Source organism: Solea solea, chromosome 19 (assembly GCF_958295425.1).
Source record: "Solea solea chromosome 19, fSolSol10.1, whole genome shotgun sequence".
NCBI lineage: Eukaryota > Metazoa > Chordata > Actinopteri > Pleuronectiformes > Soleidae > Solea > Solea solea.
The window spans coordinates 2,449,057-2,475,860 of record NC_081152.1 but is presented as its reverse complement, the minus strand read 5'-3'; the positions used below and the strand labels follow the sequence as shown (position 1 = coordinate 2,475,860).

Here is a 26,804-nt window from a genome sequence, read left to right as displayed (position 1 = left end):
CATTTGTGACCTCAGCACTCTTATCGTTACTCCATGATTTGGTCTCACACAGTATTTACAATGAGATCAACACGCTACTTTTTTACCTGCCGCAGAAATTGGTAACATGTATATTCTCTGCAATGTCAGCTGTCTTCTCAGAATGAGCAGTATCAGTGTTAATGTTGTGCATCTGATCTTGATTCTGCCTTAGTCTTAGAACTTTTCAGCACCTGAATTATACGAAGTTAAACAATTCAATCCACCTCTGAAAACTGGCAAATGTGAGCTGCGAACAATGTAAGATTCTATCAGTAAAAAATAGCTGAGACATGAATCATTTGTGTTAGTACATAATTGTGCATAATTCACGTGTGATAACGAGAAAAACCAGGGGTCGTTTTCCTGCATGAACCAGCAGTTTAAGACTTTTCAGACTCGTATAACATGACCTTAAGCTTCAGTCAACCTGCGAGTGCAAGTGAACATGTGTGTCAAATTCTAAAGCATGGGTTCTTAAGAATACGCAGTTTACACGGCAAACAGCGTTGGTGACGTTTGACCGCCAAAATCAATAAATCCATTCATCCCGGAGAACAATGAATGTTTGTGCCAAACTGGGAAAAGATTCCCTCAAGATGTTCTGGCACCGGAGAATAAAACTCATGTTATATCATATTACTCCCATCAATGAGGCTATGATTTCATTGCTGTTGGTCTGTCTCTGAGCAAGAACACACGTTTTTTTGTTTGGAGTGTGACCCAAAGAAAATCTAAAATGTTATACATATATATATATATATATATATATATATATATATATATATATATATATATATATATATATACATATATATGTATGTATGTATATATATATATATACATATATATATATACATATATATTTATATATAGATATATGTGTAGATATATATATATATATATATATATACATATGTATATGCCCATATGTTGGAACACACAAATAGCTCCTGGAATAACAGGCAGAATGATTGTGTGTGTGGCTGTAGAGTAACGTTCAGAGTGAGGAGTGAGGTCACACACGGGTCGAGCGTTGGCTCTTCTTCACTTTAAGAAACTAAGTCTTTGTATCAAAAATAGCAGCATCGAGGTGGTCGTGAGATAGAATGAGTCGATGTGCACTGAGAGCTGCGTTGCTCTGTTGAAGCCATGTCATGCTGTGAGGTTGAAGCCAAACACTGATACAGCCACAAAGGTCAAAGGTCTACTTCACTGTAGAATAACCCTACTCTGTCTCACAGTGCTGTTCTTCTTTATGCCAAGGCATTTTCTCTACTGCTGAATAGGACAAACTACTTGTCTCATCTTTTTTTTATCTGTTCTGTACAAAATGTATGTTTTTTTTTATTTATAACTGTGGAGTTGTGTGTTTTCACCACCGTTGTTGTGTTCTATGTAAACCAAAGTGACTTGGATAGTTTGGCCAAAAAGACAAAAACAATAAGAAACAATGTAAATATTTCTACAGTATATAAAAAAATAGTCGTTAACAGAAGTAGACTTTTTTTTTTTTTTTTTAGATAATTACATTCTACATACTTCGAAAACAAACAATGCTAACGTTTGGATGTTCCTGTTTCTTACTCACGTTAGTGATGAGACTGATGTTTGGTCCAACACATTTGTATAAAAACCTAAAATACGGGACAACATGATGAAGTACAAAGTACTGGTCATAGCACCTTGTTACTGCTGCGTTCCATTTACAGTCACAAACTCGGAGGTCGGAACTTGGCGTGACGTCGCCCGAGTTCACTGACTTCCGGTTGAGAAGGCAGAAAAAAACAACATGGACACAAACCTAACTTGGGCTAACCTTTGCTAGCCAATGCTGGACCTGGTATTTTAACAGTGTAGCAAATGTCTTAATGTCGTAAAAGTGGGAAGTGTTTGGTGGCAGCCATCTTGGAATTCGAGTTGTAAATCCGAATTTTCCGGTTCCGACTACAAATGCAACGCAGCATAAGAATGGACAACTGAGATCAGTGTGGTTATTACAGAGCCTCTGTAAGTGATCTCTCTTGTTGTTGTTCCTGGTCTTCAACAAAAAGTATCCATGCGACCAATTGCTGTTAAACTCAGTTCAGACATGTACTTCCTTGTTATATCAAATGGTTGGTCCATTCTTGATTGACAGTATGATTGAAGTCCCTCCCCTAACCAACTGCCCCTCTTAAATGCATAAAATGCTGCAGGAACGAGTCCTGAAGATTATTTTTTCTTTTCATGCCCAACGAAGTTAGTCAAAAGTTATTCAGAAGCGCTCAGCAGCGTTGATGTGGTGATTTAAAGTAGAAAACATGAAAACCAATCAAGTCACAGTCTGTTTTTACAACAATGTAAAGCATTTAAGGAATGAGTCTGTGTATGTGTGGAAATGTATTGCACTAAATCAAATTACAAGCTTAGTGATGGAGGTTACCTTGGTGTAGTTGGATTATATCCCATTATTATTAGTGTTTTGTGTTTGGGAAATCGTATTTATCAGTTATGAAGAGCTCCTTACTGATATCATGACTCTTATCTTCTGAATGTTTTTGTTTTATTGTTTTAGGTTGAGGGAACCAGGGTGAAGCTAACTTCTGGGCTGGGCTACAAAAATACATCATCCCTGCAGCACTTTATCGATTAAATAATAGGAACCTTAAATATGTGTAAACTGACCCTTGTAAAGTATCGGGTCCAAGATTACAAAGTAACAACATGATAATAATGTCTTAACATTTCCATGAAATAAAGCATCACAGTTTGAATGTGTTTGTTCAAAAATCTGTCTCTTATACACTCTACTAGTGTGTGTGTGTGTGAGTGAGTGTGTGTGTGTGTGTGTGTGTGTGTGTGTGAGTGTTGTTTTGTCTGTTTTGTATTTTAGTCGTGGCCAGAGAAGCAGTACACTCCGTACAGCTTGTGCTTTTTGTCGGGGAAGCCACTGAACCTCACGGCAGCTTCTGTAGGACTGCAGCGCCGCCGGGGATTAGCGATGGGATAGCGGACGCTGCCGTCGGCCAGCCAGCCGGCGTCACAGCGGTCGTAGCCCAGCAGCTTCCAGGCGGCATACATCTGGCCGACCTTGGCAATCTGAGCACCATCTTTTTGACATGCTCCGACTGCTTCGTCATAGGTCAACTTAGAAGGGTGAATCAGATAGTAGAACCGACCTAGGACAGATAAAGAAAATATGAAATAGACAGTAATTAAGATTATAAACATAAAATACTCCAGAAGATACTGCCATATTCCCTCAAGTCCTAACATTCTAGGGCACAAATGTATAGACATGGTAAACATGGTTAAATTTGATTGTCATCGTCTTCCATTCCATGACAAATAAATTCAATTCAGAAATTCAAAAGGCTCCCCTGAAGGTGTTCAGCACATTTTTCCTTTGTGTCTTTTAAAAGTCATAAAATAACCTGAGTACAAATAGAGATCAATGCATTGTATTAATCTGCCCTTACAGGCATGAACCTGATAGTTTACAGCAATAATGTAATAATGTAATAACACTTTCCACATGGGCAGTCACAGAATTGAAAAAACAAAACTCATTTGTGCAGCATAGTCAGCCATGTCACTGTGGTCCACTCTGGTAAAACATGATGTAAATATAAATATGTGGAAAGTACAGAGTAAGCCTTCCTCATCAACAATTAGATAATCCCAGCTAAGGCGTATCGCAGACCACAAAGACTTAACTGTAATTTTAAGATTAAAAACACTCTTCAAATTAGAAATGGAAAATCCTACATAAACCTACAAAAAATCCAGTTTTTCATTTTCACACACAGCTCACTGTGTGTGAAAAGGATTCTAGCTAAATGTCTCTATGTTCACCCATCAGTCTCCGGGTATTTAGTGGTCAGTTGTCTTTAGGAACCTGGTTAAATGAAGGTAAACACACACAGGTACAGTCATGTCCTTCACCTTTGTAGTGAGAGGTGAAGCAGAAGACATCGTAGTGGTTCTTTTCCTTGTCTCTCAGGCCGTAGTTACGAATGCCCGGAACTGTGCCCTTGCCTCCACAAGGTTCTCTGGGTGTGGTGATGGGGTACTGGACTGAGCCGTCACTCAGCCAGCCAGCATTGCACCAGTCGAAGCCTCCACTCCACGCATCATAGAGTTGGTCAAAGGATGCCACGATGGCATCCTGGTCACGACAAGCTTTCTCGGCATCGTAGAAGTTGAGATTGTAGCGACCCAGGCGGGGAAAGTACGGGAAGAGAACGCCTACATGTAGAGGAGGGGGAGAAGGTTGTCAGAACCATCCTCTGGTCTTTCTATTCAATCTTAGTAATGACTGATGTCCTCTGGCTATTCTCAAGCATAATGAAGCTCCTCTGACACCGATGCACACTTTGCTTACACAACACTTATTCTTGACATTCATTTCATGAAACGTCCACAAGGTCATTCTCTCTCCATTCATACCTTCAAGGTCAAGAGACACAACTGCTGTTCCATCTTCCAGACCATCGATAACTTCACATTTGTATCTCCCATAATCCTCCAGGGTGAGTTCTGTGATAACCAGAGAAGCATCCATGGGAGAAGAGCCTTGTAAGTGGACCCGTCCATGGAAGCTGCCGTAACTCCGTTTGTGAAAATCCATGGCGACAAAAACATCCACCTAGAGCAGGATAAAGAGTGACGATCAGTGTTAGACAGAGATGTTGTGTTGTTTTAACACAAACTAAACTGACAATCACAAAGTATTTCTGTTTCTTCACCATAGATGGTAAAGTAACAAATACACAGCATCACAGACCGCTTAGCACAACAACTCATGTATCTCATGTGATAATAAGTAAATAGTAATTGAACAGAAACCTCTTTCAGGTAGTCTGACGTCAGCTTCGTCCACTTGATCCTCATCTTGTGATTGGGTGGCATTGATGGATACCTTTGGATCCTGCATGGTAATGTAGCGTTCCCTCCTCGCCTCGACACAACCTTTGACTCTTTTGCCACCACCGAGAGCTGTGGGCCATTTTCTGCAACACAGTAGTCCGACAACAATCACAAGATGAAGAACAAGAACACAAGAACACAGGGGTAGAAGATGGATGGATGTGTATATTTTGCTTTGAACAAAATAAACAGCAATTAAGTCATATATTAGTGACATTATATGCATCTCTTTTACCAATCTACTATCTATTATTTGGTTTCAACTATTAGCAGTAGCTAGCGTGTGAATCCAATCCAATCCAACTTTATTTGTTAAGCACTTTAAACAAACCACAGTGGACCAAAGTGCTGTAGAGAATAAATAAAAGACATAATAATTAAAAGGTTCAAAGTTAGATAAAGCAGCTTAAAATAAATTAAAAATCATAAAAAACACAATAAGAAATAGCAGCCATACAACAATAATAATAAAAAAAATCTATTAAAATGAAAATAAGTAAAATAAATAAAAATCAGCGTCTCATGAAGTGTCAAAGGCCAAAGAGAAAAGGTGGGTTTTAAGGACAAGGACGAGGCCTGTCTTATGTGCAGAGGCAGATCATTCCAAAGGCACGATCCCCTCTGAGCTTCCGCTTGGTTTTAGGCAGCTGATCAGCTGACCTGAGAGAGCGAGCGGGTCAATATGGGTGTAGGAGCTCAGAGAGGTAGGGCGGGGCTCGGCCATTCAGGGATTTAAAAACAAATAAAATCATTTTAAATTCAACCCTGAAGTGTATGGGCAGCCAGTGGAGTGAGGCTAAAATGGGGGAAATGTGTGAATGAGCATGAAAGATGAGTGATAGAAAATACGATGCACATAGAAACGTTGTATGAACGTGTGAATGGATGTGAATGGGTGAATGGCAAAACTGTAGTGTAAAGCAGCTTTTCTTTATGAATACAGACCATTTAACTCTCATAAAAGCCCAAATTAAGAGGCAAAATCTAAATTACATCATCAAGTACTGTACTGTACTATACTGTACTACATTCCCCGTAAATGTTTGTTTTATTTATTATTTTTAAATAATATTTGACTTGTTTTTGATCACTAAGACTGTGATAGTCTAATGAGGAAGATAACACTATCTTACTGAACTAATAATCCCCCCACAGAGCAGCATTATCAGCGCGCCACAGTCGCAGAACACACTGATAAAGTGAGGAAACGAATGACACTGCAGAGTGAGTGTCGTGAACGCAACACAGGAGAGGACACTGCAGGGAAAGGTCTGTGCTGATTCTGCAAAACCTCCGCGTGTCAAACAAATGAAACGTCCCGAGTTCAGTTTTATTTTCGTGTCACCAAATCATAACATACAATATCTCAGCGTGAGGTCACAACTATTATGATTACAGAGAAATAAGAAACATTTGGCAACATCAACAAACACCAGCTGTCATAAGAGTGCTCGACACCCTCACTCTGTTTAATAATACTTAAGGTTTTTTGATGTGTGATCTCACCATCTGTGAGACACCAGCACGACCAGGCACACTGAACGGTGACGGTGCCTCACTGCTCAGATAAACATGGAGGGAGATAATAATAATAGTAATAATAATTACTATTATCATGGTCCTGGCAAGCTAATGCAATCAAATGAGAAAGAAACACCATCCAATAAGAGTCCACGCCGACGACAACATCCCCTGCTGTGTGCTAAAGTAATACAGGGCAACATTTTACACTCACATGCGCCCCCACAGTTGCAGAGTGTAACTGCACTGCTGTAAACACGTGCAGTCATTTTTTATGTAGGAATATCGCTTATCTCACACAGTTGTCGTAAAATAAAGTAAGACCACGTCAGGTTTATACTTCTGTGTCGCCTCCACAGTCGCCCAAAATCCTCAGCTATAGTTCCCACTCACGCATCATTCACCCCACACCTGTAGCTTCAGCTGAAGCTGTGGAGGCAGAAGTATGATCATATAAATGAGCTAGAAATGAGTCGTGGACTCACTGAGAACACGTCATTTCACCACAGAAGAAAGTGTTCAGGTTTAGAGGTGAGCTCATAGAAGCTCTGGCTGCAGGACTATGCTGTTGTTACAGATCAAGCAGCAGCAGCAGCAGCAGCAGTTGGGTGAAGGTGGTCATTCCATCATCCTGCTGTGTTTGGAAACTAAGGCATAAATATCCTGATCCATGGACACGTACACTGACTTCAGACTGTACTGACTAATGTAGAAAAAATAAAACTTATATTTTATATTGTTGTGCCAGAATTTGTTAACTTTTGTTTTATTTATTTATTTATACTTAACAAGCTAATACAGTAAGCTAATAAAGCTAATACAGTAAATACCAAAACATTAAGAAAAAGCTCAAACATTAATAAACATCAACAAATCCGCCAAAGATTGGTACAGAACTGCCCAAATCAAACCATATCATAATGATGACTGCATACTTTTGACCTTGACCTGCAATGCCTGGCATTCCACCAGGTGGCGCATTAGGCGCAGAGCTACATTGGCTTGATTTAGCGGACCCTGGGCTCCTCTCTGTTATTACTGTAACAGACCGTTCTCTTGTTTCTCTGAAATGACGTCATGTTGTTGTGGTTAGCGGACTTCTGCCGTTCTTGTTCTATGCTGATATTAAAAGTGTGAGTGTGCAGCGGTGGCTCAGTCGTGTCCCGTCCCCTGTGCTTGAGTCATGTTGACGTGATGTTTGCCATGTCTGACAGTCTTGTGTGCATGTTGTCCGACAGAGGAACAACAACCTTGTCTTAGAGCTCAAAGTAGAACGGTCGCACTTCAGCTACATGCATGAATGCATGAGTTGGAATTTTTGCTTTTCATTGCCTGATTGTTGCACTGCCCCTTGGAAAGTTGCTTACTTCTAGCTCTTATTTGTACCCAAATGTTTAAATGCACTTATTGTAAGTCGCTTTGGATAAAAGCGTCTGCTAAATGACATGTAATGTAAAAATGTAATTGAACATTTTCTCAACTTCTTACGCACACAATGTGAACAAAGCGATGCAGTTAATTCAGCAATGGCCAAAACTGCTCCATTCAAAGTGAATCAGAAGGATTTCACTGTGTTTATGAGTCCCAGCAAGAACCATTCACTGTCACACTCACACCTGCGCTCAGTGACTCATTGAGTGTCCAAACCATCTCTGCATTTGGTCTGGGATCTGAACCCCGTGACCTTCTTGCTGTGAGACAACAATGCTAGCCACCACACGACTGTGTGACCAAAAGTTTGCAGTGATTCCGAGAATGTCAGTTCATCATGGTGTCAGAACTAATTTGATGACAGTAAACGTGGAAGAAAGAAAAACCCGACTCACCTGTGACATAGATGGTTCTGGAGAGCTCCAGGTCTGGGTACGCGGTGTCTAAATCACTGTCTGCTACAGTTAGTGAAATCAGAACACAGATGAGCACAGGAATCATCTTCACTCACCAGTGGGGTCTGATCACTGCAGAGAAACACACAGAGAGAGAGAGAGAGAGAGAGAGAGAGGCTGTTAGAGCACAGACAGGAACATGCTGTAGTCACATCTCAGCCTGCGAGAGAGCAAGTGTTCAGCGGTGAGTTCTGCAGCTCAGTCCACACCGCTGTGATACAGTGTTTCTCTCTGCAGTGCTGTTTCTCCCCCTGAGAGCTCTGTGATTACTGCATCCTTCACACACACACACACACACACACACACACAATATCACCTTCTCTTTGTCACAAAGTCTCATACATACAAAACTGAACAAAAATAAACTACAAACAACATCACTTGTCCTTGACGGACAAAGCAGATACCACTTAAAAGACACACAGGACACAGGACAACACATGATCGCAACACAGAGAGAGTAAAACATCATATATATATACACATATATCTGTATATCTGTATATATATATATATATACAGATATATATAAACTGTCTGCCGTACATACTGTGCAGTAAATGTTCTCTGTCATCCAGCAGTGAGAAGAACAAGCTGCATGTCCCAGTGACAACTTCAGAGAGCGAGAGAGAGAGAGACAGAGAGAGACAGAGAGGGAGAGAGAGAGAGAGACTGCCACAATGCAGCGTCACTTCAACACCTCGTGCTTCATTTACACACACACACACACACATTTTGCTAGCAAAACATAATGTACACTTAAATAAATATGTATTTTAAGGTGAAGGATGGGAGGAAGCCAGAGAACCCAGAGAAAACCCACACACACACACACACACACACAGAGAACATGTGACCTCCATGCAGAAAGACCCTTGTTCCAACTGGGGCTCGGACCCGGGTCTTCTTGCTGCACAGACATGAGTGCTAACCACTACACCAAACAGTCTACATTAATTCATAAGTGCATAAGACAGAGGCGCTGCACCGGGCTGCTAAAGGGCAGAGACCAGAGAAACCTGCTGTGAACACCTGAAAAGTGTCATGTAAGCATGAAATACTTTGGTTTGGTTGGTTTGGAGGTTATTCAGTACAAGGAACAACACTGATTTAAACACTTTTATTTCTTTGACGATCATCTCTTTTACTGCCTGATTTTCCAGGACTTCTGCAGTGAGAATCCAGGGTCTCGATGAGGAGGTGGAGGACTTCTCTCAGCTGGTGGCCGCCTGGTTCTGTGGAGCGGTGATTTCACTCCACTCAGTTGCTTTCTGACTTCCTGTGATCCCACTTTACAGGCTGACAAAACACAATCTTATTTTCAGTTTCTGGAGCTTCTCCTTCTTAATTGTGCAGGTCTAATATGGGGGGGGGGGGGGGGCGTGGCAGTGACATTACGACCATTTTCAGACACAGTCTTTATGAAAGTCAATCACGAATCACGTTCTATCAAAGAAGACTTAAAACAAGACCATTAACTCCTCGGGAAAACGTTGTTCCAATAGACTTATATCTGCAAACAGTGGAGTCGCCCCCTGGTGGCTCTTCAGCATATTCTTACTTCTGGATTGTCCTCTGCCGTCAAACTGTGTTTGGTAGTTCTTTGAATCTGGACTCATCTCAAGCCTTTTTTACTATCACCTCTTTTCCATAACGCTTCCACCCCCCCAGCCCCGAGCCCCGAGCCAGGTGTAGGTGCTCTTGCTGTTAGCAGAATTACCCTGCAGAACACACACACACACACACACACACACACACACACACACACACACACTGCCTGCACAAAGTCATTATGTATATCGGCATGGGGGTGGGGGATGAGATATGTCCTTTTTAAAGAGGAGGAGGAGAAACTGTTCAGTCAGACCGTTCTCTGCAGGACATGAGGGGAGCAGCTGATGTGTGAAATGAGGATAGGGAGAGATACAGAGGGAGGTGAAGCCAATAAAATACAGCAAGAAGAGGGCGAGAGCCAGGACTCAGGGAGAGAAGGAGGGAGACAAGGAGGGAGGGAGCTGAGAGGATTCTGCAGCAAAAAAAAAAAAATGTGCAGGGGAATCAAAGTGTGAAGCTCCATTAGTCGTTGCTCACTCAGATATTAGGTTTTCAACTGTTTGCAAGTGAGAGACTGAACATGTGTGGTTAACACAGTGTGTGTGTGTGTGCGCGTGTGTGTGTGTGTGTGTGTGTGTGTTTGATCTCTGGACAGTGATGTGTCCTCCAGAGTGACAGCATTCCTCAACCGCCATCTGTGTGGATGGTAAACAACGCCAAGTCTTTATAGCCCAGGTGTGTGTGTGTGTGTGTGTGTGTGTGTGTGTGTGTGCACTTGTATGTGTCACCTCGCTAGGACCTCTTCTGGCATAAACACTGACCTTGTCTATGGATAAGATTTATGTCAATATTATCAAACGACGCAAACAAAAATGAACCACAAAATCAAAATACACAAATTGCAAATAAAATATGGATTCAGTCTTTATTTGTTTGTTTTTGTTTTCAATGATCAGATATTTCACTTGCTCCGACTCTCGTGCGTTTGAAACTCGTTCCTAATCTCAAAGATAATCTGACATACGTTAGATGCTAGATACCTTGTCAGATGTCGACGGTGAAAACTTGGGGGGAACGAGTTCCAGACGAACAGCGACTCCAAGCCTGTGTCTACTTCCTGTACATTGAGCTGTCACTCAGCAGAAAGACCCGCCCATTAAACCCGCCCAATAAAATACAATATTTTTGAATGATGCATTTTGATTTTGTGTTTCATTTTTAAAACTGTTAGCAGGTCAAATGTTTCAGGTGCTGTATGTAAAACACACTGTTCTCTGAGTCTTGTTTTGGTTTGACGTGCTGCTGCTCAGTCATGCATGGGTGCACCTTTAATGACCCAGTGAATGTTGTGAAAACATGATCTCACCTCTCTTACCCTGAAATGAATTCCAAATCTCTTTTTTTTTGGGATATTTAACACCACGAGGAGCAAGCAAACAAACCTTATGTCTCCTGGGATGAGGTCAGGCTGAGAGAGGTAAAGCTGGAGATGTTTTGCACTTGGAGCTGAAGGAATCTATTGTTCCTCAGAGAAGAGTGAGGCCACGCCCACTCTCCGACTGCCAAGCAAGCGACTGGATCCACAAACGGGCCAATGCAAACACATGTACTTACTACCAGAACTGTGATGGTGATTATTAAAATCATATCTGTAAAATGTACATAACGAGTACTTGCAACAACTATTAAATCATTTTAATACATACATTGGATGGATTTTTATGTTTATGTGTTTATGCACAAAAACACTCCTCAAAACAGAGCTCTCAGAGAAAGCTGGACAGAGTTCAGCAGGCTCCTCCCATCATGATCATCACAATCATCGATTGACCTTTATGCTGATGACACAGTGCTTTATGCTCCTGGTCCCTCTCCAGATCCAGTACTCTGTCTCTCTCCACCCCAAACCTGCTAAACATCACTAAGACCAAGGTCATGTGGTTTGGTATAAAAGGTTCTATGCCCCTCCCAGACTGAGATGTCAACAAGGATGATCCCGCCCATGTTACTCCACAGCCAGTGTGTTTTAGAAGTGAGACTATGGTGATGTTATGCACCAGTCAGTCAGCATCAGGGTCTTAATGTTCTCAATCACAAAAGCCTCTTTCAAGACCACAACACAGCTTTTCCTGACTCACTGACACCTTCACCTGTTTGTCAGCTGCTAATATTTGTTCAACATGTCTGTGATTGTATATCAGTGGTGAGTGTGTGTGTTTATACTGTTGTTGTTTTGTTTGTTTTTTGATTTATTTTTCTTCTTTTCAGCCCTCCATCCCCTTCCCTCTTTTTCCAGGCCGTCACTGTAAATAAGAAATCGCTCCAGACTAAATCTGTTTTATATCCTCTACAGCACAACCATAAAATATGGTGAGTTTTTATGAAGAGTAAACATGCCTAGTTAGCTTTGACATACAGTACCTCTCCACCAGTGGGGATTGCTCTAAGACAGTAAGGGAAGCTCAGCTTCCTCTAAAATATTGTTGTACACTATAGAACGTGTCTGTTCAGGTGTTTCACATTAAAACCCCTTGAAGCTCGGCTTCCTCTGTTCTCTATGTGACGACACAGATTGGCTTTGCGACGCAGCAAAAACGTCACTTCCACAGAAGCTCAGCTTCTCTGGGAGTCAATGGAGCAGTGGGCGGGCGCGAACGCTGGGCTTCTGCAGGATTGGAGGAACTGTCTAAAAGGCGGGACCAGTTTTTGATTGACAGCGTTGCTTTTCTGCCTCAGTCCTGTGTGGATTTTGTGATGAAGTCTGTAAACATTATGTAAGACATAGTCAGAATGTGCCATATGCTAATTAGCATATTTGCTGTATCATCATGCTGTATTTGCATTTATGTTGAATGAGGCCTTTAAATAGATGCTGCGTTTACATACATATGAGTGTATTCTGTTAGACTGAGTTGTCCTTGGTTGTGGCTTCGATTCCCAGCTCCACTAATCTACATGCTGATGTGTCCTTGGGCAAAACGCTCCTGACGACTGTGAATGTCATGAAAGATGAGCGACAGAAGGTGTGCTGTATGAATGTGTGAGTGAACGGCAACATTGTAGTGTAGAGCAGCTTCGAGTGGTCGAGTACGCACTAAAGTAAATACATTATCATGAGCTGTGTGGTCACAGTGCTTCTCTCTCTCTCTCCTCCTCTGTGTCCACAGCCACAATGACTCTCTGCTTGTGGTGAATAGAGCAGATGCAGCTCACTCATGTGGCAGAACCGGCAACTTCTTCTTCCTCAGAAAGCAGCTAAAGTTGGGCCAGAAAGTTACGAGATTTGTCACTTAATTCTTTGAGGGTCTGAAAAGTCTAAAACTAGCAACAGAGATGCAAAGTAGCCAACAGTGATCAGCAGATCATAAAAACACCAGGACAAACTGTAACCTTTGCTCTATGACAGCACAGTTACCACAGAGTTTAACGGTTTACCACCAAATATCCAAATAATGTCCACTTCAAACAGTGATCAACCTAAATCAGGAGAGTCAAACTCAAATGACCTGAGGGCCAATGAACATCTAATCTGGTCAAAAGGGGGACGGCCTAGAGAAAAAGTGGGAAAACACAAGTGTTCAGTAGCAGGTGGGCGTTATGAGCTAAAACTTATATCACAACATTCTGTCATGATGTTGTTATAAAGATATTCATGTTGATATTTCACAGAATTTCAATGTCAAAGTGTTTGTTTTGTAATGGAACGATGTGTATTTCAGCATAATGACGTATTTATGATCCAAAACAAATCTATGACTATCAAAACAGAGAAATAAATCTGAAACTAAGTCAATAATAACACAGACAACTGTAAGACTTACAGTATATATATGTAATAAATAACGTAATACATTTAATACTGTGAAGGTATTATTATTACTATTACAAAAATACTACTTTAGTATTAAACTGTGTTTAAACAGATGATATTAGGTGGTGGGCCACATGTAATCGATTTTTATAATCTTTTATAATGCATGAACGTTATTAAATTCAAAACATAATTATAATTATTTATGGAAAATTCTCAGTTGAAGATCTGTTTACCTCATTATCCCAGAGAATGTGTCTCATATCACACAAGTATTTAATAATGACAGCATTAATATAAATTGTATCTTGCAATAACAGATATCTGCGAGTGTTTATGTAGGTGTGTGTGTGTGTGTGTGTGTGTGTGTGTTTCCGGGAGCTTTAAAAATGAGGCCCCACATCTTTTCACACATTTAACAACAATGTGTTTAGGAAAAAAAGATCTAAATTGACTTCACAGGGACTCTGATAAATCATTCCTTAGGTCGCACTCACACAGTTTACGTAAATCCAGTTTGTGAACAGTGTGATTGTGTAAGGCTTTTTAAAGTAATGGATCCCCAGGAGTTTGGAAAACCTCTTAAAACACACACTCACTTACGAGGAGAGAAGCAAAGTTGAAGGTTAAACCATCACAGAGAAATACAGCTGGCATTAACACAAACAGTTTCCACTCCTTGTTTGGTTATGCTTGAGCTTTTAGTCTTTAGAGTTTTTGTTAACAGCAGAAAAGCAGTTGTGCTCAGTAATTAGATCCATGTTTCCGTGCCCTTAAACCTCTTCAGCAGAGGATACGCACTTTCACTCAGTCATGGTCCAATGGCCTGATAAATAACAATACATCACATTTGTTATGCACTGATGTATGTGTGTATTTGTAAAAAATACAACATTAGAACTGAAAAAATCAATGATTTTCTCTCTGGACTTTTATTGTGGGAAGTTGATCTGTTTAGAAAGTGACACACACGAGGAAAACGCTGTTACACTTAAGCAGGCATGGACTTCATTAGGTTTAGTTAGTTCAGTTTAGTTGTGTTATCTAATTTAACACATCACAAAACGTGATCAGTCATCATGTCTTTATCATTTTAGAAACGGAGCCAAGAGGAATCAGATCCATCCTAGATCCTGGAGAAGCAGAAACCACGATATATGCTTCTATCTCCTCTCAATAAAACCACAGCAGCAGCCTCATCACCAAGCCTCAAAAACACTGTAGGAAAACTCAGCAGCTACAATTTCAATCACAACACACAGATAGATAGATAGATTGATAGATTGATTATTTACAGCATAACGAAATATCATTATGGAATGAATAATCTATAATTCAATTCAGTCATGTGTTCAGTAATATTCATTTATGAAGATTTGCAACACTTGGCTATGTTTTCCAAATCAATGGTGAATGAGTTTGCACCACAATCTGAATATGAGTCAGTACATCACTGGATTTAATAATGAACTTATGAATAATGATAAATAATGACATTTAGGTGCATTAAGGACCGAGCAAAGTGGCTTATAAATAATCTCTAGCCATGACCTGACGTATAAGATATACAATATCTCTATATATCACAAAATAAGTTTTTCATTTCCATGTAAAACATTCCATTCCTTTTAATCAATATTTATTTTACTACTGTGGGTATATCAATATTTGTTTAAATGTATGATTATAGTAGTGCAACAGACTTTTAAACCAGGGAAAGACTTTACTGAGGGCATATGATGCCGGCAGGCGCTCACATGGGTGAAGTGTAACTGTAGAGTGTCGTCAAGACGAGAAATACTGACCATTTACAGATTCATTGTTCTTCAGAAACACCATCGTGTCCACATTGTCTCTGTCCCCAGTGTCCCCTGTCCCCAGTGTCCCCTGCAGTGGAAAAACCCTCTCACTGGGAACAGATGTGGCTGCCGGGGCTCGAGCACACTGAACAAACACTTGAACCCTCGTTCTCGACCCCCCCCCCCCCCCCCCCCCCAAACAGGCCCATATGCAGTGCCATGAAAAACCCGGTCTGAATTAGCCAGTAACTTCATGTGAAATAAATCTGGCAGCGTGGACATCGGCGGTAGGCGGTTTCTTCTGTGTGTCACTTAAATGAATCTCAGGATGGTGTTGTTGACAATATTCTTAAGATGTCTATTATTTATGTTTGTATGTATGTATGTATGCATTACACCTCATACAAAAAACCTGAACTATCACTTAAACTTAAACTTGAAATATTGGATTCACAAGGATAAATAAACCCCGCTGGCCTTGGATGTCATCAGTCCAGGACTTCATGATAAATTGGGAAACATCAATCAGCTGTCAATCCAAATGTCAAATGTGCACAGCAATAATTGACACATGCATACATGTTTCATCGAACTCTCTGAATGCATTCCTGCTTTGAAGCTTGTCTGACAGACACTTAAATGCTGGAGCAGAGGAGGTGAGTGACCATTTGACCCTCACAAAACCACCTTCACAGGGAGAAGTCAACGAGACGTGACGGACACGAAGCATGACTGATGACTAAAACCTGATCCAAATACATATTAGCAGTGGTGAGGAGTTATATATATAAAGAATGAAAAATGGTACGAATCTCCAGGGATCAAAGGGTACGCGGTGGCGTAGCGGTCAGTGCTGGAGTTTGCCCATCGGTTTGAGTGTGAGAGTGAACGGTTGTTTGTCTGTGTGATGAACTGGTGACCCGTCCAGGGCGTGCCCTGCCTTTGGCCATGTGTCGGCTGGGATTGGGACTAGCGGCCGTGGGACAACAAACATTTACAGTGACACACTGAACTCCAGGACTCTCTTTTCAAAATAAGGGGAATTTAACCAGAACATTTAGACACTTATCATTTGATAAACTCATCTTCCGTGACAAAGAACAAATCTTCCCTTTTTATTTCCCATGCGCGTGTGTTTTTATAAGCTCTGGACTCACTGTTGCTCAACTGTGGCTCTCACCATCTGCACTCACTTTGTCTCCACCCTCCACTGTCCAGCCTCAGGGGGCACAAATAATCCCAGTCATGTTTGGAGCGTCACAGCAGTGAGACACGCCTCCATCTAAAGCAAATGTTAACCATGAGCACAAAGGTAAGACTTATTAGAGTGGCTGATATACGCTTTAAATTATACCATAGATTAAAACATTCTTTTTTTTGGCATTTATTGTTTATTTCCCATAACTGTCACTCAATGAGCCTAATTAATCACATATCTTTACCAGCAGGTGGCAGCAGAGGCAGCAGCATGGTGCAATAGTAACAGAAAGAGTATATTATATTGACATCGATAAATAAAAACAAATAACTACAGTCAATTAACTTTAAATCACTTCACACAAACCTCGACTATTAGTATTGTGTCACTTCCTGTTTCCACTGGTGTCACGCTGTGTGTTTCCCCTGCTCTCTACTGCCGGACTGCGATTATTTATCTACTCTTACGATCAATTCACTGAACAAGCACTCGTTTTGTAAACTGATCAATACTTTCACGTTCTGTTGGCAACACTTTTGCTTAAACTCTGTATTTCACGTAGATTCACATACGGTGGTTTTTCTAGCGTAACGGTGCCGTCACAGGAAGAGACGTCCGATGCGAGAGTCAAGCCGAGCAATGCCGAACTGTAGATCACTTAAAAAGACTTAACAATCCTAAAAACGTGGGTTATTCTCCAACAATTACCAGGGAAATGTCTAAAATCTCAATATTTAACAGAGGAGTCTGGCGTATTTAGCGACAGCACTGCTGAGGGAACACAGTGTGTGTGTGTGTGTGAGTGTGAATTTAGTGAATGACATCACAGTTAAGATAAGAAGATAAAACACACGTCCTCACTGGAGCGTCTCTCTGCTCACAGCTCTGGAGCCTGTTGCATGAAACGAGGGTGTATTTGTGATTTCTCTGCATATCAGTACATGAAACTTTATCTTTCATTCAGCTGGTTTTAATGCAGGTAACGTCTCTTCAGTTACTGTATGCAGAACACCCTATAGCACCACCTACTGGCCATAAACTGCTATAACACAAATGTCACTCTATAAGAATAAATGGAGGTCACTATGACGATGTTATTAAAATGACTGTTTGGCTGTTTTACATATATATAATGTTTCATCTCTTCAGACGTTTCCATGACGTCATCTTCATCTTTGCATCAGTGAATCTGTGCTCGACGTGAAGTTGTTAAGTTGCTAAAATCAGTTTTCCCTTGTTTCCCCACAAGAAACCATATTTCCATGGCTGCTTTAAAGGAGTATTTCACCGTTGGAAAGATGAATGTCTATTAAAACTGGCTCATCTGTGTCGTAGAAATGTGAAGTCATATTTGAAGCAAGTGCCTTCTTGGCCGAGAAAGGCAGAAAAATGTAAGTTTGGCTCATGTAGATGAACGATGTAGAACAACTCCCAGAATGCACTGCGCTCGCTGCCCCGCGAGAGTCTCGCTGTCTCAAGCTTCGAAGCAGACAGCGTTAGTAACACACAAATCCCCGTGAGGAATTAAATATATAATCAATATAATAGTTAGTGGCGGGACTCGATAAAAAATAAAAATAAATAATAATTATGGGTTTTGTAATTAATTTATCTGAATTAATCGCACTGTCTGCTCACACTCAGAGCGCTGTCTGGGCGAGCTGCACCATGTTTGGCTTTGAGGTGGTAGCAGAGGCTGGAAGGCAAATTTTTTTGCACACAACTGCACTTTTATCCATGTTTCCACTCGATAGAATTTTAAAACTGAAATTTCCGCCCACCGAACCCAGCAACAACTTGTCATCATGCTTCTCGTGATTGTCACGATGTGTCCTGTGCATCAGTATTATGGGCAATGAGAAACGTTTGGAGTCCAAAAATAAATTGCAATTAAATGCGTTGGTTTTTTTTTTTGTTGCGTTATTTTTTCTGTAATTAATTAATCATAATTAATATATAATATAAAAATAATAAAGTCCCAGCCCTTATAAAAATACAAAACAAAACTCTCGCCAGCCAGTGCTCACTGCCACCCGCTGGCTTCTAGCTTTCACTGAAATGCAGGTCTTTTCCCTTGCGGCCATATCAGTTATATTCGATCATTGTCATTCTCATTCTGAAGTCTCATCCCCCTATGGGTGAGGCTTAAAAGTGCGGAACTGGCGTTGTAGTTTCAAACCTTGAACCGAGGAAAATTGGAAAGGGAAAAAGAGATTTTTTTACAACTCAGTGGAAAACGTGAGGGAGGGAGGGAGGCACCATTTAAAAACAAATAAAAAAAAATACTACTGCTATTCTAGCAATACAAAGCCACATGCAAATCGGTGAAGTACTCCTTTTAGCTGTTTTTGGCACCTGCAGTTTGTTGAATGAGGTCAGTGCTATGTGTTAGTTCCACACCTGAATGATCCACTGTGGCGTCAGCTGAACACACAGCCTGAGTATTCACACACAGCTCAGTCACTTCTCTCACTGAACAGCATTACATACATTATTTGACTCAGTGGTTGAAATGAGAGGTTCAATCCCGAGAGTATCTTACGTCAGCCTCGCACCACCTTCGCCATGACAAAGAGTCCTTAGTATGAAGCACGGCAGGTCTGGAAAAATGACAGAAAGCCTGACTAACTCCTAGAACTATAGGAGTATTTAATAAAGAGTACAATAACTGACGTTGAACCGTGGGGAAAAACAAAGAGAAAAACAAATCAAAATGTGTGTGGTTCCTTTGAATAATAGGTCGCCTTAACTTTTAAAAGGAGAACAGTGTGCTTCATTCCCACTATTGACAGATTTAAAGTTTATAATATGAAGGCTATATAAAAATAAGGACTTTTTTTCAACTTTTTAGTTACTTTTGTGGAAAATGAGGAAAAGAGGAAGAAGACAGACATAAATAAAGCTAGTAGTCAGGGAAGAGGGAATAAGAATAAGACATTCATGAACTGTAAAAACAGGGTCAGCCAAGTCTAACACCTACCCAGGAGGTTGTAACAAAGACAAAAACGTGCTTGTATTCCAAAAATTTGCACCTTAAAATGCAGGAAATTGGGTTTCAAAATGTTCCAGACCCCGCTACAATACCTGCGCCTTCGACGCTCGCCGACCTACGCATCATGTGACGGTGTTAACAGACAAAAATGGACGAAGCTTAAAGCCTGCAAAAAAAGACACCTGAGGCAGCGTCGTCCTCTGCAGACACAATTCCATTTAAACCACAACAGAAGACTTCTCTGGTGTGTCTTCTCTGTCATGTGACACATGCAATCATCTACTCTGCTGCCACATGGTTCAGTTAAGCTCTGTTGAAACAGATGGCTGATTAATAACAAGTAACAAGTGGCTGATAAAAGTATTTTCCTCCGCTGTAAACAGACTCTGTGTCAGACGTTTCATTGGTCATGTCACGTGTTTGTGTTTTTTATTTTGAGTTTTACAAAGAAAAAGACACAGCGTGAAGACAGTGAATGAATTCCTCCTGTGTTTCTTTGAACCTGAGCAGAATCATCAGTTCATCAAAGATAATCTGCTCCTTCATCCCGCCGTGACCCCGTGTTCTGACGACAGAAGCAGCTGTGTATGCAGGTCCAGATTCTCTCTCTCCATACTCCCTCACATGGTGTCAGAGGTCAAAGCCAGAGGTCAAACTTCAGTGCTGAGTCACAGTGTTGTGAGTGAAATGAAACGGGGTTCAATCTCATTTCCTCCCCTTCACGACTTTCTTGCTTTTTAAACAGTGTAAAATGAGGATTTAACCAATTCAAGATGTATTTATTTAGTCAGCGGTGAAAAGCTGTATTTGTATATATGTCACATTTCTGGAGTTTAATGTGAAACTTAGGTTTGTGTCACTTTGTAAACCACTCACTTTCCCACACCAAAGTCCAGAGAGAAAATCAGTCATTTTAACATCATCAAAATGCTGCAGCACGACTTCTGACAGGAACTAGAGAGAGAGACCACATCACTCCAGTGTTAGCTTCTCTACACTGGCTCCACGTACAGTTTAGAATTCAATTTAAAATCAAAGCACTTCATGATCAGAACTAGTTTCACCTCATCACCCTAACAGATCACAAAGGGTCCCAAAATACAGGCTCACTTGTGGTTCCCAGAGTCTGTAAGAGCAGAATGGGGAGGCGGAGCCTTCAGTTACCAGGCTCCTCCTCTCCTGTGGAACCAGCTTTTTGATAAAGCTTTATAGTTAGAGCTGGTTCAGGGAAACCTAGACCATCTCTTAGTTAGGCTGCTATAGAGGGTATGAATATGACTTTATTATATGTGATTAAACTTGTTCTTTCTCTCCCTAGTTTGTGTATTTCCTTCCATTCCTCTCTCTCTCTCTCTCTCTGTGTGTCCTCATCCTGTAGGTTGCAGGATCCAGATCCAGTTTGAGGCTATTATTATCATCATATCATCACCATTATTATTACACTATAATTAAAGTTATATCAGTATAATAGTTATCAACAGTCTAGTCTCTGCTGCTGCTTATATAAATGACATTGTAGTTCTAGGTTCTGAAGAAAATGGCAAAACGGAGATCAAAATGTGTGTGGTTCCTTTGAATAATAGGAAGCCTTAACTTTTAAAAAGTGGATAAATGGATGTTGTTTGTGGAGAACAGTGTGCTTCATTCACACTATTGACAGATTTAAAGTTTATAATATGAAGGCTATATAAAAATAAGGACTTTTTTTCAACTTTTTAGTTACTTCTGTGAAAAATGAGGAAAAGAGGAAGAAGACAGACAGAAATAAAGCTAGTAATCAGGGAAGAGAATAAGAATAAGACATTTATGAACTGTAAAAACAGGGTCAGCCAAGTCTAACACCTACCCAGGAGGTTGTAACAAAGACAAATACGTGCTTGTATTCCACAACATTTGCACCTCAAAATGCAGGAAATTGTGTTTCAGAGACTTCTGAATTTCAAAATTTGACTTTTATGTTTAATTTGCTCGCCGAGCGGCATCATGTGAAGGTGTAAACAAACAAAAATGGACGCCCTCTACAAAAATCCTACGTAAAAACCTGTGTTTGACGACATCACATTTCAAAGCCAATATATCGTATAATATCGTGCATCATCTAAAGCATATGTGTCAAACTGGTGGCCCGGGGGCCACATGTGGCCCTCCAATCGATTACATACGGCCCCCCGGCCAGCCCACCACTGTGTGAGGTGGTGGAATAGAGACAGAATATAAGACTAAATGTCATATAATAGTAATAAGACATTCGGTTGTAATCATTGCTTTATTAAATGTATTACACTCAACATGAAATGGCATATATTTAAGCTGTTTTAATCACAATTATCCTCGTCATTATTTGCTAAATTTTCAATTTAATTCTCTGTGTTTTTATTGTGAATCATTTTATATCAAAACAAGCACTTTTACTTTACAATTCTGTCTAATATCATAATGAATATCTTATATTGCCCACCGGCTACTAAATAGTTGTTTTTTCCACTTTTTTTCCTCTGTGTCGGCCCCCGCTTGACCAGACTAGATGCTCATTGGCCCCCAGGTCATTTGAGTTTGACACCCCTGACCTAGAGTAAGGTTTAATAAAATATTATTTATGCACAAATACGTCACAGGAACAAAAGTCCATCCACGGTCTTAACAGTGAACAAACATGTGATGCCGGACAGGTGAACTCTTTCCTTCTAAAGAAATGTTTATCTTTCATTAATGTTTGTGGTGAAGTTTATAAATGAACACTCACACACTCACACACACACACACACAGACTATTTAGAGTAACACTGCAGCCTGTAGATGTGCAAACACATTACTCACCCCTACAGAAATGTTATTCATGAGGCGAAACACACACAGACCTCATGTTGATGAACGTCTAAAGCCACAGGAGAACACACAACACATGTCCCCACACTCATTTAACCTGTTGTTTCCTCGTTACTGCTCATTTACACAAATTGGAGTCGACTGTGAATGTGTGTGCGTGTCAGTGCGCAAAGTGATGCACCCCCCATCACACCCCCCCCCACCCCTTTTCATTTGGAGTTGGGGGGTGGTGGTTAACATGAGCCACTGCAGGCCACAGTCTGTATTTGTGTATGTGGACTGGGTGGGGGAAACGGTAATGGGTGGGGGTCAGGGTGGAGCCGCTAAGTCTAAGCCAGCACACACAGAGAGGGGCTGTGAGACGCTGTAGCCTCTAAATCACTCCGGAGCTGCAGCACAACATGGTCAACCACAACTATGGTAACGCTCACAAATATGATCGTCTGAGTTGATTGACCATGAGCAAACAAACGGCTGCTAGGAGAAGCGAAAAGAAAACCTTCAATTGAGTCGACACTTCTCGGTTGTTTTGATGGACGCATCAGCGGAGACAACTGTCCAATCAAAAGACGACAAAATGAAGCCTAAACAATCCAAAGAGTGAATGGTTTCATTCAAAGAGCTTTAGTGAGAGGAACCTCCAGACAGCACTGATACCCTCAGGAAACCACCGGGGCCCCTAAAGCTAAAGGAGCTCTAATAACCACACAGTGGACAGGATTGTTAGTCATGCATATACGCTAGTTATCTATATGTTTGCTGTTGTGTAGATGTGTGAAAAGGTTGGATTATCATTAGAGCTGCAACTAACGATTATTTTCATAATCGATTAATCTGTCGATTACTTTCCTCGATTATTCGATTAATCGTTTGGTCTATAAAATATCAGAATAACTTAAAAAATGTTGATCTGTGTGGAAATGATGATGTTCTTAAATGTCTTGTTTTGTCCACAAACCAAAATGATTACATTTTAATGATTTCTTTGTTATTCGGAGCAAAGAAATGAAGAAAATACTCACATTTAAGAAGCTTAAACAATCAGAAAATCTTGTTTTAATCATGAAAAAAACTTCAAACCGATTAATCGATTATCAAAATAGTTGTCGATTCATTTAGTAATCGGTTAATAATCGATTTATTGTTTCAGCTCTAATTATCATACCATAATACAACCTTTATTATGGTATGATGTGAAAATAATAATAAACTAGAGAAAGTGTAAACCTCCCACGATGCTGCTCAGTTTCCCACAGTGTCGTCCACTCTCGTATCTCACAAGATTAACTATTGTTTTCTTTAAATAAAAAAACCTGAATCCTGATCCGTGTCTGGATCTCTACCAAAATCAAACCATTCATTCATTTGGACCGAGCCTGCATTCCTAGAATAGTTCGGTGAAATGTCCAGTTTTTGAATGATGCTGTTCTCAGACAGACTGAAGTACCGCAGGAAAACGCTAGACTCGCGTATTCCTCCCAAAGTGGTAACCGTACTACTAACAAGGTACGTACCAAAATGGGACTTTTGCATATGTTACACCTCCTAATACTGAGTTGTTTACCTTGTTCATTCATTCATTCACAACCCATTAACTAGGGATGTCACTTTTTATTGGAAATTGGACTTGTCTGTGCACTCTGGGCATGTGTTCTCATCAACAGGTTTACTGTCAATAAAAAAGAGAGACACACTCAGTCCCTATCAGGTTGTCACACTTGTCTTTCCGGTAAATAACGTTTGAAATGAAGTTGTGCCATTTGTCTTGAACGTGTGTTATATAATTATATATATATATATTATGAGCTGTTAGAGCTTCCTCTTGTTATCAGTGATTTCCCTTGATGCCGTCTTACTGAGTGCTGTATGTTATGGATAATCCAACGCCAGAAGCACTGTCTGTTACTAGAGTAACAATTATTAAAATTGTTAATAAAGAAATAAAAAACAGTCCTGTATATTATTGATCTATAATGACCCGTAATTTGTTTGATCTTGTTCTTTTGCAAAAGTGACAACGCTATTGGTGACTCTAAGTTTTTATGTCCCGTATAAAACACAGAGTTCCAGTTAATTTATGTAATTTATAAGCCAATAAGTCAACATCGCTGTCATCACAACAACAGATTGTGAAAGTTATTATTTGAGAACATGACAGTGAAACTGTTGAGTCGTGTTGTTGTGAACTATGAGAGTATTTTCACATAAACAGTGGCTGAAAATGTGCAAGGCTGCATTTATCTACGTCATCGTGACACAAACCGATCACTCGTTACTGTGTGTGTGTGTGTGAGCGACTGATCCACACATTTATCTGTAATTGTTGCTCTGTCAACTATGAATTCATGGAAAATAAATGACATGCAGTGAAATATGAAGTGTACGAGTAACTGTGCAGTATCACAACACAGATACATGTTCTCTCTGCACAGATTAGAGAGGTGGATCACTGGTGGAGCATTAGAATAGCATTAAATCACACCACACATGACCTCACTGCAGATATTAGTGCAGAATAAGAAATGTAGAAAAGCAACTAACATAAGTGGAGTTGGAGTATTTGATGTACAGCCTCCACTCTGCATCGCACTGAGCTCCCCGAAACAATGAGCAATCACTAAATCACTAAAGAGTCTACAAAGCCAGGGAGGATCAGTAAACACCAAAACATAAATCACCAAATCACAGAGGTTTGTTTAGATCCTGTTTTAAGACCTTTTCCTTCCATCACCAGCACAACACTCTGCCCTTTATTTAAGGGAAAATATCATCTCTAGGCAGCAACACGTCACAAAAACTACAAAAACTTTGGTTTTATTCTGACACACAGTCAGCACTGAGTGTTTCTAAGTGTTTCCAGACTGAGACTGAAAACAACAAAAACACTTGATAAAAGACTCTGAGTGAGCTCGACACCTGCCAATAAACCATATTCATTATTCTCCTGTGACACATGTGAACATAGAGATGGACGCAGCAGTGGATCAACCAACTGTTAAAATCACAGTTTACGCAACAAAACAACGGTCATTTCCAGTAAGAAAAGGCTGTTTGACAGAGAGATTTTAGGCTTCAAATGGAGCAGATTATATGAGATGTCGTTGTTTTTTCATCCTTTGTCCCCAGTGGCAGCCATGTTTTCAAAACTCTCAATTATTCCTTTAACTCCTGGAAACATAGCAAATCTCATGCTGTGAGTGTCAGTCCACAAATGGAAAGTCAATTATTTTTTATTGTTAACTATAATTTATATTTAGATTATATAATCCTAATCCTAACCCATGTGTATGATCATTTCTGTTCATGTATAATTGTTGTTATTCATTTTCTTAAAACTGAATCTACATTTAAATATTGTTTTTTCTTCTTCTTGCTGTTTAAATTGTGTCACAGTATAAAGAAAACACTTCATCATAAACTTGTCAAACTGCCGTCAACTGAGCTGTCATCCATGTTACACACACATCACTCACTCTACGGACACAGTTGAACAAACACAGTCAATTACACAACAATCAACACAACACAAGTCCGTGTTTTACCTTTTTCTGCTCAGAGCGCTGCGAAGTGTCCACAATCAGCGCGAATCAGAGTCACGCGCAAACGTTTGCGCACGGTGAGGCACGAAGAAGAGCGAGCGGGAGCGAGCGGGAGCAGGCGGTGCGCACAGTTCCTCACTGAGGAGAGAAGTGTGACACAGAGCAGAGACTCACTCCTCCTCAAGCCTGCGCTCTGTGACGAGTCTGCTCTGCCAGGACGCATGCAGGTGAATGTGTGTGTGTGTGCGCGCGCGTGTGCGCATGTGTGCATGCATGCGTGCGTGTGTGTGTGTGTGCGTGCAGCAGGACACTGCTCAGGTTTGCAGCAGGTTTATTTTATTGTAATCTGTCGGTTAAAGGTTAATCTATGGAAGCCGGAAAAAAAAAACTTGCCGTGATAATAAAAATATCCTCAAAGTAAGTCGACATTATGGATAAAAAGTCATAATTATGAGATTAAAAAGTCAAAATCATGAGATAAAAAGTCATAATTATGAGAAAGGGCCATTACAAACCCACCTCTGCTGATTAGACATTTAGTGAACCCATTTAATTAAAATCTTACAAAAGTAATAGATATTTGTTTGTATTAAAAGTTTTATTTTAAAGTTTTATCCATTGATTTCACTAATTGTGAATTATTTTCCAATTTTTGTGAAAATGTATGTACACAAAGGCGTATCACTGCCATGCCAGAAAATACAATATTATAGTAAGATGTATTTTGTGTGAGAACAAAACATTTCCTT

The 26,804-nt window shown here is 40.3% G+C and overlaps 1 protein-coding gene across 2 annotated transcripts; it reads right to left on the bottom strand.

Annotated features, from left to right (window-relative positions):
• Positions 1 to 1,462: 1,462 nt before the first annotated feature.
• hapln1b (hyaluronan and proteoglycan link protein 1b) lies at positions 1,463 to 26,214 on the bottom strand. Of its 2 annotated transcripts, none has more exons than XM_058618252.1 (6): positions 26,059 to 26,214; positions 8,277 to 8,408; positions 4,849 to 5,012; positions 4,450 to 4,648; positions 3,946 to 4,248; positions 1,463 to 3,179 (listed from the first exon to the last, which is right to left on the bottom strand). In XM_058618252.1, the coding sequence occupies exons 2-6, from the start codon at positions 8,380 to 8,382 to the stop codon at positions 2,890 to 2,892; spliced, it is 1,062 nt and encodes a 353-aa protein (XP_058474235.1). In that variant the 5' UTR covers positions 8,383 to 8,408; positions 26,059 to 26,214; the 3' UTR covers positions 1,463 to 2,889. The 2 variants fall into 2 exon arrangements, with proteins under 2 accessions (XP_058474235.1, XP_058474236.1); XM_058618253.1 differs by lacking the exon at positions 26,059 to 26,214 and adding an exon at positions 8,887 to 8,961.
• Positions 26,215 to 26,804: the final 590 nt, after the last annotated feature.

Excerpts from the sequence above, each read along its gene's own strand:
- hapln1b (XM_058618252.1), bottom strand. The coding sequence starts at position 8,382 with ATGATTCCTGTGCTCATCTGTGTTCTGATTTCACTAACTGTAGCAGAC. Across the intron at positions 5,013-8,276 it reads CAGAACCATCTATGTCACAG|AAAATGGCCCACAGCTCTCG; the intron begins GTGAGTCGGGTT and ends ACTGTGTTGCAG. Across the intron at positions 3,180-3,945 it reads CTTCACCTCTCACTACAAAG|GTCGGTTCTACTATCTGATT; the intron begins GTGAAGGACATG and ends TATCTGTCCTAG.